The 14,955-nt window shown below is 37.1% G+C and overlaps 2 protein-coding genes across 3 annotated transcripts in view; both read right to left on the reverse strand.

Annotated features, from left to right (window-relative positions):
- LOC107550615 (ras-related protein Rab-3A-like) overlaps positions 1–7,265 on the reverse strand; it is an 8,871-nt gene extending 1,606 nt beyond the window's left edge. The window contains exons 1-4 of one of the 2 annotated variants that reach the window (XM_016231936.1): positions 7,181–7,265; positions 2,439–2,666; positions 2,165–2,283; positions 1,116–1,164 (exon numbers count right to left, since the gene is read on the reverse strand). In XM_016231936.1, the coding sequence (XP_016087422.1) occupies positions 1,116–1,164; positions 2,165–2,283; positions 2,439–2,666 (396 nt within the window). In that variant the 5' untranslated portion in view covers positions 7,181–7,265. Of the gene's footprint in view, positions 1–1,039; positions 1,165–2,164; positions 2,284–2,438; positions 2,667–7,180 lie in introns of both variants that reach the window. The other variant, XM_016231934.1, reaches the window with a different exon arrangement.
- Positions 7,266–9,624: 2,359 nt separating this feature from the next.
- LOC107550590 (cAMP-specific 3',5'-cyclic phosphodiesterase 4C-like) overlaps positions 9,625–14,955 on the reverse strand; it is a 35,803-nt gene continuing 30,472 nt past the window's right edge. The window contains exons 5-13 of the mRNA XM_016231894.1: positions 13,510–13,603; positions 12,753–12,925; positions 12,521–12,619; positions 12,265–12,429; positions 12,080–12,179; positions 11,840–11,994; positions 11,603–11,725; positions 11,309–11,491; positions 9,625–10,555 (exon numbers count right to left, since the gene is read on the reverse strand). Of these exons, the coding sequence (XP_016087380.1) occupies positions 10,064–10,555; positions 11,309–11,491; positions 11,603–11,725; positions 11,840–11,994; positions 12,080–12,179; positions 12,265–12,429; positions 12,521–12,619; positions 12,753–12,925; positions 13,510–13,603 (1,584 nt within the window). The 3' untranslated portion in view covers positions 9,625–10,063. The remainder of the gene's footprint in view (positions 10,556–11,308; positions 11,492–11,602; positions 11,726–11,839; positions 11,995–12,079; positions 12,180–12,264; positions 12,430–12,520; positions 12,620–12,752; positions 12,926–13,509; positions 13,604–14,955) is intronic.

Genomic DNA, 14,955 nt, shown 5'->3' on the forward strand with positions numbered 1-14,955 from the left:
TGCTAAATTATAATTATTAAATTAATTATAAATTATAAAATCTGTGTTTCCAAGAAACAAATCCATCAAGGCATTTTACCTTTCCAGTCCATAATCCATAATAATGCTTTCTCCAGTAAAATATTCCATCCCGTGATCTTGAAGGTGAATACATTTTCAGCAAATTTTCATTTTTTGGTGAACCATTGCTTTAAGGTTATGTTAGTATAACTACATTTAATTGTATTTTGACCAGTGGCAGCCCTGATTACATCTCAGCTGAGGTCAGAGGTCATTCCCAATGACAGCAATAAGCCACAAAAGATTTCAAACACAGCTTTTTATTTAACTCAATAAACAGATGCATGTGGTGACTTGATTCTCAAAAAATAAATAAAATTACAAAAAAACCTCATGGCAATGAGTGTCCAGCTTATATCAGCTGCTAATACAGTGGTTTATTCTCACCATTATCTCCCAAGGTGAAATACAGCATTACAAGATGAACATCACTTCAAACCTATTTGTAATTTTTTATTTTGTTATTTTTTAAAATGGCATAAGTCAGAGTGGGAACTGAAGAACTACTGTACAATTTACAAGACAAACAAACAAAACTCAAACTGCCAAAATACAAAAAAAAAAATAATAATAAAATAAAATTTTATGGCTTCTACTTTAACAGTGATCACTCTGCATACAAAGCATACTAATGTGACAAATTTCTCTGTATAAAAAAAGTCGATCCCAGTGGTTTGCCATTTGTTTAGGATAGGATATAAATGGAGGGTATAAATGGTCAATTACACACCTTACAAAACCGTATCCCTGAATATCCAGTGACTATTTGGTATAACAAAGCTTCTAAATTGCATAGAGGAAAATCAACACATAGTACTTCTACAAACATGAGGTTTTCAAACATTCATCCCCCTTTGTGTTTACAACTCTGTGATTTATAAAAGTGAGACATTTCAGATGTCCAGCCTGTTCTATACGTATAGCAGTAGCCCTCTTAATCTAATGCAGAACACATACACCAATCAAGTGGAAAACCCACCTAGCTGTTCAGACAGCTGTCTTCCTCTCTCTGAAGCAACCACTCTGTCGTCTTCCATGTCACACTTATTTCCCACCAGCAGCACTTGAGCATTGTCCCATGAATATGTCTTAATCTGTGTGGACCTAAAAGCAGTAAAGGGGTCATTAAGAAAAATCAATTTAATAAATTAATTAAAGAATTAAAGAAATGTAATACTAATTAAAAATAAATTACATATTTTTTATTAAAAATAATAATATGAGATGAGATTTAAATACAAGATTATGGGAAGTATGCCTCGGACACTGTAAGCTGCTCAATAAAAAAAAAATAATAATAATATATTTATACATATATATATATATGTATAAAAATTACTTCCATGTAAAACTGAGTCTTTGCCCTAAACAGCTGTAACAACTAAAAGTGGCAGCAGTAGCAGTTTATTGTCATTTGGTTTTATTTCTGTGATATTGTGCCAGTTAGCCCCATCCATCCTGAAATCTTATTGGTCCAAAGATCCACTCCACATAGAAATATATACAAGTCTCGATGAAACGGAAATACAACAGATCTTTTCTTTCATATAGTGATGTACATCTGCATGTAAATAATTATCAAAAAAGTAGAATAGGGACTCGGTTCTATCCATCAGTTGTTCAGTGGATTTTTAGATGTGCTCAGTGGAGGCAGATGAATGCAAGCTTGCAGCTGATTGTGGAGAGGTGGGTTTAAGTAGGACTAAATGATTGGAGAAGTCTATCATTTTCATTCTAAGATTGATTTGTGAAATTTTGATTACAAAAATTAGGAGGTCAAATAAAAAAAAAAATCAACATATACAAAGAAGAACTGTTCACAGTAAGAACAGTAACATGCATTCAGAAAATAATGTGAAGATTAATTTCATGTTGACTTTTGACCGATGAGACTGATTTTGAATGTTGCGATTGTGTCATGTTCTGTAGCAATTTCGTGTTCAACGTGGGTAAATTACTTATCACTGGAATCATACCACATTACACCTGGGTGTTGCAAATATATAGTGCATTCTCTCAGGACACCCTGCGTTTTGACAGAAACTGAGTCACATCTTTGCATATGAATTTTATGAGCCACAGACAAACATAAGCACTATCGTACCAGTCCTGAACGGCATTAAAGGAATCCTCGTTGGTGATGTCATACATCAGAATGAAGCCCATTGCTCCACGATAGTACGCTGTGGTGATGGTCCTGTACCTTTCCTGCCCAGCAGTGTCCTGAAATATACAGTAGTTGGAGTGAAAATGTCTTGATGGTTCTATCAATAAAAAAACTCCTTAATCAAAATCAATGAGAATCATTGCTCTAACACAAAACTCAAGATTCTAGAAGAAATTAAACCTCAAAATGATCATTTGATAAAACTTCTCACCCATATTTGGAGCTTTATCCTCTTGTCGTTCCGGTAGATGGTCTTCACTTTGAAGTCTATGCCGACAGTGCTGACGAAAGCGGGTGTGAAGGAGTCATCGGCATAGCGGAACAGGAAGCTGGTTTTGCCAACACTGCTGTTACCAATTATCAGGATCTTAAACATGTAGTCAAAGTTCTGATCCGTAGACTCTTTTTGTCCATATCGAGCATCATTTGCTGAAGCCATCTGCAACAATAAATGAGATTCAGTGCCAAGGTGATTTATAGAATTGCTATTCTATTTGTGTTAAAGTTGTGATGAAACTTTAGTAGTAGCGATAGATCTTTTCTTCCATACTGTGATGTACTTTCAAGTGTAATGGATTATGGCAAAATGTAGGGCAAGGACTTGCACTGGTTGTTGACTGGGTATGGAGATGTGGGTGTTGCACTCAAAAGTGCATTCAGATGAACATGAGCTTGCAGGGGCAGATTACAGATTAAATTATTGGAGAAGTCCTGCATATGACACCAGAGAGAAGTCTGACATTTTCACCGGAAGGTTCGCTTATGATATTGTGATGAAACATAACCAAAAAAATAAAATAAAATTCACATATGCACGGATGAATTCTTCACAATAAGATCTATAACACGCATTTAGAAAATAGATAGGGTGCTTTTTCTTTTCATGCCAACTTTAACACTTTTCAAGTCAACATTTTATTTCTATAACATGACATATTTGTGTCAATTCATCTCAAGTGGTCCAACTAACCAATTGAGGTTGCTTGACCAATTTTTACATTTTCCTAACTTGTGATTACAAAAGTGATTACACCTCTATATATTGTATTGCAAAATCACCATTTTTAAAAATGTACTTACACTGCGACTGAATATGCCTATTTCCATAATATATAGGGTAGTAGTCGAAAACAGTATGAGAAAATAGTACAGTCATGGCCAAAAGTTTTGGCAGTGACATAAATTTTGTGTTTTGCAATGTTTGCTGCTTCAGTATTCGTAGATTATTTTTCCACATGTTTCTATAGTATACTGAAAAACAATAAGCATATCATACGTTTTAAAGGCTTTTATTGGCAAAAAAATAAAATGAGTCAATATTTTCAGTGTTGACCCTTGTTCTTTATAACCTCGGCAGTTCACTCTGGCATGCTGGATATTAGCTTCGGGGCCAAATCCTGACTGATGGCGATCCATTCTTGCCTTATTAGTTCTCGGAGTTGATCACAATTTGTGGGCTTCTGCTTGTCCACTCGCCTTTTGAGGACTGACCACAGGTTCTCTATGGGATTGAGATCAGGGCACTTGCCTGGCCACGGATCCAAAATTTAAATGTAATGTTCTTTGAGCCTCTTCTTTATCACTCTTGCTTTGTGACATGGTGCTCCATCATGCTGGAAAATGCACGGATCATCACCAAATTGCTCATGGATCGTTGGAAGAAGTCACTCTTGCAGGACGTTTTGATAACGTTCTTTATTCATGGCAGTGTTTTTGGGCAGAATTATGAGGGAGCCCACTCCCTTGGTTGGAAAGTACCCCCACACATGGATGGTCTCAGGATGCTTCACTGTTGGCACAACACAGGACTCATGGTAGCGTTCACCTTTTCTTCTCCGAACAATCAATTTTCCAAATGCCCCAAACAGTCGGAAGGGAGCGTCATCAGAGAAAATAACTTTGCACTTCTGCTGTCCAATCTTTGTACTTCTTGCAGAATTTCAGTCTGTTCCTTGACGTTTTTCTTGGAGAGAAGTGGCTTCTTTGCTGCCCTTCTTGACAACGGCCTGTTGTCCAAAAGTCTTGGCCTCACGGTGTGTGCAGATGCTCTCACACCAACCTGCTGCCATTCCTGAGCAAGCTCTGCACTGCTGGTGACACGATTCCGTAGCTAACGGTCCTGGCGCTTGCTGGACACTCTGGGCATTCTTCACTGAAGTCGAACCTCTCTCCTTGAAGTTCTTGATGATCCAGTAAATGGTTCTTTCAGGTGCAATATTCTTTGTAGCCATTTCCTTGCATGTGAGGCCATTTAGATGCAAAGCGATGATGGCTGCACATGTTTCTTTGGAGGTAACCATTGCTAACAAGAACACAATGATTGGAAGCACTTCTTCCCTCCTTTTATAGCAATCAGTCTGCTCTTATAATCTAATGAGTATGATAGTGATTTTACCTGACTAGTACTCATTCACACTTTCACATGTGCTGGTCATAGGATTAGTCAATTAATGTTAGCTGGTCATTTTGTGTCAGGATCTTTTCACAAAAAAACTTTTTTTTTTGTGAAAAGTTCATTTTTTAAGCTTACACTGCGATGTACCTGAGAGAAAACAGATCTGACCATCTGATTTTTGCAGAACATCAAAATTACATATGACATGAGAATAAGGCCTGAAATTAGGAAGAACATTTTAAGGAAAATATAATTATATTTTCATAAGGATTTTTTTCTTCTTAAAGCTTGTCTGTGGTGTAAAAACACCCCTGGCCAAATGCCTCCAGAGGGCATCACTTCCCACTGTGATAATTACTATAGTTACCATGTTCTGAACATCACATCCTTTATTTTCCCCCAGATGTAATCTATCTAGATCAGTGTTTCTCAACCCTGGTCCTGGGCACCCCCCAGCACAGCACATTTTGTGTCTCCCTAATCAAACACACCTGATTCAACTTATTAGTTCATTAAAAGAAACTCCAGGACCTGAAATGGGTGTCAGATAAGGGAGACATACAAAATGTGCAGTGCTGGGGGGCGCCCAGGACCAGGGTTGAGAAACACTGCTCTACACAATAACCTAGAAACAATGTGAATGAACACCACAACAGTTTAAGCAGCAAACTTTGCAAAACAAAATTTATATCACTGCCAAAACTTTTGGCCATGACTGTATGTATATATTTGACCTACTACGACCTATACCAGGGATCCTCAAATCTGGCCCACGAGATCCACTTTCCTGCAGAGTTTAGCTCTAACCCTAATCAAACACACCTGAGCATGCTAATCAATGTCTTCAGGATCATTAGAAAATCACAGGTAGCTGAGTTTGATCAGGGTTGGAGCTAAACTCTGCAGCGCATTGGACCTCCAGGGTAAGATTTGAGTAACCCTGACCTATACTACTACAACTGATGCTAATCATGTGACAGTAACAACATGGCAGATGTTCTAAATTTCATTCATACTCCTATTCATACAGTAGAACATTTTTAACAGTTGTGAAGCAAGTTTCACACCAAATGACGTACCTACTAAACGGTATGCTATTTTGGACACAGCTTTGGTTTAAATACAGTGGCTTACTTTGTCTTGACTTCAAACAAATGTTCAGTTATACATTTACGGAAACCTCAATATCTTGGTTTAGGCCCTAGCTCCTTGGAGCAAAAACCCATCTTTAGTGCATGTTTCAGGTTACATGTACTGTACATAACCTTTTTTAAGTGTTCTTGTTCCATGGTCTTAGAATTAAAGTAAAAATGTAATGATCACTTTTTTTTTTTTGGACAGTCAATTAATAATGGGAAGTGTTCAAGTCTCAGTCCTAAATCTTTTTAGAGGATACCCAGCTAAGTATAGTGTGTATGCAACATCTCTTATTTGTTTTTTTTCTCTTATAAGTGCATAAGTTAAAATACCACTAACTTTCGGGATGAGAAAAGCCTTCTTTATTCATGTGCATTGAAAAATGAACAGCTGTAACAAACCTATAATAAAAATGAAAAGGTTTTAGATGGTTGCTCCATGTATTCTCCCAGACATTCACCGCAGAAGCAATCAGATAGGAAAATTGACATAACTACAAGGCTGATTATTCTTATACTGTACACTATTCAGTGGAGTCAGAAACTGTTTCTGGCAATGTGTTGAAACAAATGTTTTCTTATTCACAGCCTGTTAGATGAATCACAACACAAATTCTAAGTGAATAGAGCGTGTAGCCTGCACTATCCCTGTATCCTCCTGGATTGAGCTAGGAAGTCAGTGTAGCCAGGGATTTTAAAGGTTTTGTGCCGGCTAAACCCTGTGCTTAGCTCAGGAACTGAGCACACCAACAATAACAGGAGAAGATTATTCTAATATTCCCATTTGATCATAGAAGACCAAGTTGTTTCTTTTCTCATATAGAGACAAACCAAACCCTGCATGGTCATTCCTGCTCTGTTCAGTCTGTTATTTGTTAGGCCACCTGAGCAGCCCATTTCAGGCACACATCAAGGCTTAATTAAGAAATATGGCTCGGGCTAGGCGTACCAGATTAGATCAAGGAACCTTTGCGTATGAGAGGTGCTGCTACTTTCACGAGCTAGTTGTCCAATCGAGACGTTTAAAACAAATGGCAGCCTGTGAGAGCGAGACTCCTGGCTGCTGTAGGGCTGATAGTGGTTAAGTCAGTTGAGCTCCGGTTAGCATCTATCCGCTTAACACACGGACTGATTTCCATTTTTATTCGGGTCAGTGAGAGACTCACTCGGGTCCCATCGATCACAGAGACAGTATTCACCATAACTGCCGGTGACAATGTGCTGAGTGTCAAAAGCCAGTTGACATGTTAGTTTGTAGCATGCAGCGATGGATTATATAGCAGAGGCTGTTTATGAGCCATCCCAGTTAGCGATGTCAAATGAAGGTTACGCTGTTTTTAAACTAAAACCATTTATTTCGACTTCTTTCGCAATACATGCAAGATGAAGCGGCATGATGTTCTTAGAGAAAGCCCAGCTTACCTTAACAGGAGGTTTATTTGCTGTAGTTTGGATGCAGTTCCCAGCGTGTGCACCTGTACTCGTGCTTTCGTCAGTTGACTGGAGCCAGCTGGGGGCGGGGCTAAACAATGACTGACATGTGGATTAACCAATTACACGTCCGCTCCGTCACCGTAGCGACTTATTAGCGGTCTTCTAGAATAATACATGAAGCAACAAGAGCATTTGCTATTTTTTTTTTAGATGTTTTAAATTAATACTGTGGATCCCCTTTTAAGTAATAATTTCTTACATTTCATAATTTCAATGAAATAATGTCATAATTTTGAAATAAAAAGTCATAATTATAAAATAAAAAATCTTAACTGCATTTTCATGACAAGTGAAAAGGTCTAAACTGACATACTAAGTCAATTATCAGATGAAAGTCATCTTTATGAGATTAAAAATCAATTAAAATTATGATGAAATCATACCGCAGTCATAATTATGAAATAAAGTCATAATTATAAGATAATTGACACAACTATGAAATTGTCGTCAATGGCATAACGTCGAAATAATTATATGAAAAGTCGAAATAACGACATACTTCCAAAGTCAAAATAATGACAATCAAAATGTATAAATCATGAGAAATAGAAATGTTGAGATAAACAGTCATAATTTAGACTTTTGTCATAATTATCAATTTTGTAATTTTTGCTAATTTTTCATGTCATAATTGTTTTTTGTCATAATTTGAATTTTTTTTATGCCATAAATCTGACCATTTACAGTAGGCCTATATCATAATTATAACTGTCATTATTTCGACTTTTCAAACAAAAATTGACTGTCAGAATTATGATGTATATATCGTAAACTCATCTTATTTATTTTTAATTTTCTAACTTGCCAATAAATAAATAAATTCTTATGTGGTGGAAATGGATTTCCACATAACACAAATGAGTCCAGCTTACTAATATTTCTTGGTTTATTGGTATTGGGAACAGGAAAACAATCACAGCATCATTAGTAACAGCGTTGTAGTGGTAAACAGTACTGTTGGGATTGTCAGATCTGTGCCAGATAAAGACCAAACCGAGGTGTGCCATGTGGATACAGTCAGCTGAAACTTTGCATGGCCACTCAGCATTTCTCTCACCACACAAAACATTGCTATAAAGAGCAGACAGACATTAAGATAGTCACTAATTAAAAGCCCCGTTTACTGTAATCCATTTACATACATAAATTCACTGTATCCAATATTAAAATTCATACCATGGTATAAAAAGGACACAGATAATCTGACTTACAATGAGCACACTGAGTCAGAAAGACTTGAAACCTGTTATTAAATAAAATTTCAGCTTGACAAATCGACAGTTTTGAATGAACAATTAAAAGAAAACTAAATGCTCAAATCAGTACGTTACTGACAGTAGAAAATGTCATTGATGGAAATTAGCCAGTGGCAAAATGGAAATTACAGTACAGCATGGATCATGCTTGCTTGGCACTTGTACTGTCATTGGCTATGTCCCTGTGAAGAGCAGAGCACTGATCAATCACCAAAAACCAAAGGACACAATAAAGGCCTGGCACAGAAAACTATCTTTGGCTTTACGTGTTATCTTGTAGCGCACAGCTCTCGTTTTAGAACAAAACTGTTCACTTTTGTTTAGACATCATACATCTGTAAAGACGTTAAGACACCTCATATTTTTCAGTGTGACCAGCACAGAAAGAGAGAGAAAGTACACATGTGGTTTAAGGACCCCGATCACTTCCTATACAGCTAATGTGGTTTTCCAAGCTAGCCCAGCCTTCCAGAGACACAACTTAAATACAGGGTGTGTACACATGCTGGTTACCCTGCAGATCACAGCGAATCCTAGTCTTCTGTATGTTAATAATGACTCCAGCCCTTACTGATAGAGCAACGTTTGGCATCTACTGAAGTGCTACCTAGAACATCAGAAACAAGCCATTTTAAAACAGTGACATACAATGTAATAATGCTTACGCTCATGCTTTGGATGAAGCAGAATCGAAAAATAAACGAAGCATATGTAAACCATGTGCATGCCATAAATTAAAGCAGCATTCCTACAAACTAAAGGGAGAAGGGTTTTAAGTTAAAACGGTCTGATGATTATAATCTGTGCAAAGGAACAACAATACAGAGCCACTGTGTTCGGCTGGAGTGGTAAACCCTATAAACGTTGCTCCAGTTCCACTATTAAGCACTAGGTGGCATCACATACAAACACAAAAGATCACAATCATGACTCGACTTCAGTCTACAGATTTTATAGTGATCCGAGGAAGACGGCGGTCACTATGTGGGTACCCTCTAGCTGTTTGCTACATGAACGTTTCTTTGAATCCTGAGATGTTCTGGTGTGTTACGGTTAGGTTGTTTTTGTTCAGCTAATAATAGACCAGCTTTAAGTCAACAGTGTATTTAAAAAAAAAAAAAAACATTTTAGTGCACATACGTCTCACATAAAAAGTGTCCTGTATATCAATCATGTTCGGACGGCTCCACTTGTTCGTTAACTTTAAACCTGGGATGTCACAGGAAGACACTTGAGGACGTTTCCTCTCAGTCCATAACACATAGGCAGTTTTACGCTTGACAGTAAAGCCAAATGGCATCCCGAAGTCACAAGACCGAGAATGTTTTAAGAAAGCTTCATGCTTTGACAGTCCGTAGAGTAGGAGCTTTCTCCAGTGCAAGGTGACTACTGTATAAAAAAACGTCCCGTGGAAGCTTTCCTACCTCTCCTTTGCTCTCCTGCACTGCGTCGCCTCCGCCCGAGGAAGCTAAGAATGGGATGAAGAGGGATAGGGAGGTGGTGAGGAAGAGGTATGAAAAAAGAAAATAGAATGAAATTAAAAAGTGCACTAGTGTTATGTTCCCAGAAGCAGGCAAGACACGCTTTTCCCTTCTTGGTCAAGTTCTCTATCTTCATCTTCACTGTCTGGCGGCTCGCCCATCTTAAAAGACATTGTCCTGCAGCCAGGGGAGCGAGCGGTCAGGTTGGCTTGCTGTGTGCGGGGAGCTGAAGACGGATGTTTGCCTTCTGGATCTGTCCTGGAGTAATCCTGTACGGTGGAAGTGAACTCTTCGTCCACGGGACTCTCAACATCAGACTCCCCTTCCTCCTCTAAGGTCAGTTCGAACTGGAATTTCTCCCCTGCCGAGGCAATACTTCCACCCATTGCTCCCATCCCGACCACACTGTCCTTGTCCTTAGGGGTGGAGGTGGGACTGTGAGGGATCATGCTCTGGTACCACTCACGGTTGTCCTCCAGCATATCGAGAATCTCCTGGGCATCAGGGTGAACCAGATCCGCCCAGGTCTCCCATAGCGGGTGCACGATGTAGTCAATGAAGCCCACCTGATGGACGAGGAATGAGCAGTAAATATGAGTTTGACTTGTCATTCTACAACAGTGGATTTAAACACTAATAATTGGTAAATCTGTTTATTTATTCATTTATCATTAGATATTAGTTAATTATTAGTGTGTGTGTGTGTATATATATATATATATATATATATATATATAAGGTATTACATGATGATAAATTATTATTGTTACTTTTATAATACAAATTTTACATAATCGCATATCAATATATATATATATATATAACTGTATCCATTTTTATCCTATCTATCTATCTATCTATTGGTCTGTCTGTCTTAGTATATATGAGTACATACATATTTATTTTTAATATGGTGCTCCAGAGTGGCAATCTGAAATTAAATTCAAAACTTTAATTGCAATCTGAAATCAGTTTTTCTTTTATTAGTTTTAGACTTAGAAATGTTGTTATGCTTTTGTAATTTTATCAGTTTTATTTTTTAATATTTGCTTGAATTTATTTTAATTTAAAATTTAGTTTGAATAATTTTGTATTTCAACTTAAATTGGCTAAGGTGGCAACTTTTCTAACTGACATTTTATTTTTATTAAGTTTAAATTTTTAATTTAATATTTATATTTTATATCATCTTTAATTTTAATTAAGTTTTTGTTTTTGTTAATTTCAATATTATATTATATTATTCTAAATGATGGAATGAGGCCCAAAGTCCTCAAGGCCTGTTTGTGGCATATCATTTATCATTTTCCTTCACTCACCTGTGATTTCTCAATGGAAGCATTGTGTTTGTCACACATGGGGCTGATCTCCATACCCTTATCTCTCTCTCGGTCCCCCTGAGTAAAAAACTCCACCATGATGCGATCCGTCCACTGACGGTACAGCTCCAGGGGCTTTGTTGGGTTGCTCAGGTCAGCACAATGCACCATGTTCTGAAGAACCTAAGCATTTGATTAACCACACATTTTTAATGATAAACTTCTTACTTATGAAGCAAAAATTAATTTCTAACCATATAAAACCGCTTTGCTCCACAGAAGCTCAAAATATACCTGAATGCGATCAGAGTAGTTGTCTAACAGCAGCACGCCCAGACTTGTCACCTTCTTGGTCTCTACCATGGTCTTGAGATCCGCTAACAGGTTCATATGCTTTGACATATCAGTGGCTAGGACCTATAAAGAGTCAAATGCACGGTAAATAAACAAAACCACGTGTTGGTTGTAGTTCTCAGACTTGGACCTCTTCATCATTGCCTCACAGACTCGTCATTGTCTCCATTTCCTCACCATGTCAATGACCATTTTGCGCAGCGACTGCCTCTGTTTCTTGATCAGGTTCTGGAAAATGTCACAGTTTTCTTCCTGCAGCAGTTTGAAGCCAACAGCCAGGTGGTGGTTCTCCAGAACAGAGGAATCGTTGTACATGAGCGCCAACTCTGAGTCTGAAGAAACGTATTACCTTCTCAGTCAACAACACAGTGTGTGACCACAATGACAAGTTACTGCTGCTCTGCCGCGGCCACTCACTTGTGTTGATGAGGAACTGGTTGGACACTCCAGGGTGGTCCACGTCATGTATTGCACTAGCAAACATTGCGGCCAAGATCTCAAGGTCGGTGAACACCGCCTAGCAAATCAGAATTGCAAATATGAAACATCTTGCTTCAGAGACTAATGAGCAGATGATGAAAGGGGAGTTGACTGAGACAAACCTCCAAGGCAGGGGTGGACAGCAGGACATTGGTGGACTGGACCACGTCAGCTGCATGGATGCTATTATGGTATGCTACATCTGCGTGGTAGTTCTCCTCCAATGCCATCATGTAGGTAATGAATGTGTCTACAGGGATTTTAAAGGATTTCAACAGGTCTCTTTCCTGTGCGTGGATTACAGGTTCAAGACATTTGTTATTGTAATGGTTTGACCAAAACTACATGAGAAAGGTGTTTTTATTCCACATTTTATACCTGAAAGATTGTGTACATTGCTACCGTTAGCGGTCGGTTGCCAGAATACTCAGATATCTTGAAAATATCCACACCCCATTTGTCAAAGTCCTCCAACTCCTGCAAAAGGGAGTTGGATGCAGTTAAAAACAGCATTGGGCTTTGTTATAATTACTGCAGATAAAGTCCATGTTCACCATGGTGATTTTAGTTTGCTGATAGGGAGTTTTACTGGCCGTGAGTTTTAGCTCACCTTGGCCAGCAGATCTTCCTGGTCAGTGCTGATGCCAAAGCGTGGGATGCTGGAAGCTGCCACACTGGAGCTGTGCGTGGGTTTCTTCACTCCACTGATCTGAGACATGGGCCACTTTTTCTTCTCCTTCTCCTTGGTCGGTGGGGACATAATCTCCATATCATGTTGCTTCTCTGCAAACAGGTTCATTTTTTTATACATGCAATGACAGACAGCTCATTAAATGCACATTGAAAACCTGGGGGAAAAAATGCAGTTTAAACTTTTTGGGATTCAAAACAAACAAATGTTAATATGTAAATCACTAATCAAAACTGAAGCAAATTTGTAACATTGACAATGTTAAGTCAAACTGTCCTGCCAGTTTTAGCAAAATAAAGCTGAAATAAAATACAACACAAATATTAATTAGAAATTATTTAGAAACTAACTGAAATAAATTGAAGCACTAAAATTACTAAAACTAAAATAAAAATAAAGCTAAATAGTTAACAAAAATATACATATAATATATTAAATATAAAAAACTAATGACAAAAGCCCATAACATCTCTAAACATCATACTATATTTAAAATTACTAAAATACTGAAAATATAAAAATGATAGCTAATTCAAAATATTTATAAATTTTATAATAATATATAAATAATAAAATAACTTCACAAATCATAATATTTTTGTATTGTTCTAATAGTGTAATTTGAAATAAAAACATTTGTATTAAATTAGAAAAAGTACAAAATAGTTGGTTTTACCCAAGAAGGTGCTGGAGATGAACTCTGAGACCTGGTTTCCAGACTTGCTAGTCTCTGACAGCTGGGTTAGTTCTCGATTCAGCATCCTTTTGAACTGCAGAACAGAACACAAGAACAAAACAGATACGCTTTGAGAATCAGCCTCTCCAATCTACTCTGTATTTCATTTGAATAAATCCATACAATTTATTTGAGCCTTTCCATACAATGCCTAAATGAATCTTTTGAGATCAAAACATTTTTATCCTACATATGTGTGCTACATGTTTAATTAAGAAAAGTCAAGGCGTAAAACATCACATGGGTACTCATATCTGAATATAACTGCATTAAGAGTGCTAGCAGGCCTTCATTCAGCTGCTACAGTCACCCAAGATGAGGGGCTGGACCAAGCAGGAGGAGTGCCTTTTATCTGTGTAGTGCTATTATGTAATCATACACGAGGTTTCAGAATGAAGCACTTCCGATTAAGGCAGCAAAATGTACAGTAGTACTGTAGGAGCCACACACACACACACACACTGACATCAGAAACACCCAAACTGACATCCTCACAGCAACACGCTGCACCATCTGTGATTTATAGAGTGTCAACAAAAGCATCCCTCTCAATTTCAGACAAAAACAATGCAAGAGCTTCTCCCTGACTAAATGAAAGAGCACAGCTGAATGTGCAGAATCACAACCCAAGTTTCAGAAATCAGTGTTTTTGATTGTAATATTAGTTTTTTTTTAATTGTTTTATAGAATTAAATATATAATATTTAGTAAAGAATTTATAATATTATATATTATATAATAAAAGTGGATTTATACGAAAAATGTATATTTTATTAACAGATCAAATGTATTTGTTTTAAAATATACTTTTATTATATGTGACCCTGGAGCACAAAACCAGTCTTAAGCCGCTGGAGTATATTTGTAGCAATAGCCAAAAATACATTGTACGGGTCAAAATTATCTATTTTTTTAATGCCAAAAATCATTAGGATATTAAGTAAAGATCATGTTCCATAAAGATATTTTGTAAATTTCCTACTGTAAATATATTAAAACTTCATTTTTGATTAGTAATATGCATTGCTAAGAACTTCATTTGGACAACTTTAAAGGCGATTTTCTCAATATTTTGATTTTTTTGCACCCTCAGATTCCAGATTTTCAAATAGTTGTATCTCGGCCAAATATTGTCCTATCCTAACAAACCATACATCAATGGGACGCTTATTTATTCAGTGATGTACAAATCTCAATTTTAAAAAATTTACCCTTATGACTGGTTTTGTGGTCCAGGGTCACATATACACACACATATATAGTAAAATGTTATAAATTGCTTTAAACTTAAATTTCACACAATTATGTCTAACAGTAAACTTAAACAGCAAGTAACAATTTGAAAATTCTTAACATATTGAGCCATTTTGCTTCTCAAATGCATTC

This window comes from Sinocyclocheilus grahami, unplaced genomic scaffold (assembly GCF_001515645.1).
Source record: "Sinocyclocheilus grahami isolate Dianchi unplaced genomic scaffold, SAMN03320097.WGS_v1.1 scaffold402.1, whole genome shotgun sequence".
Lineage (NCBI taxonomy): Eukaryota > Metazoa > Chordata > Actinopteri > Cypriniformes > Cyprinidae > Sinocyclocheilus > Sinocyclocheilus grahami.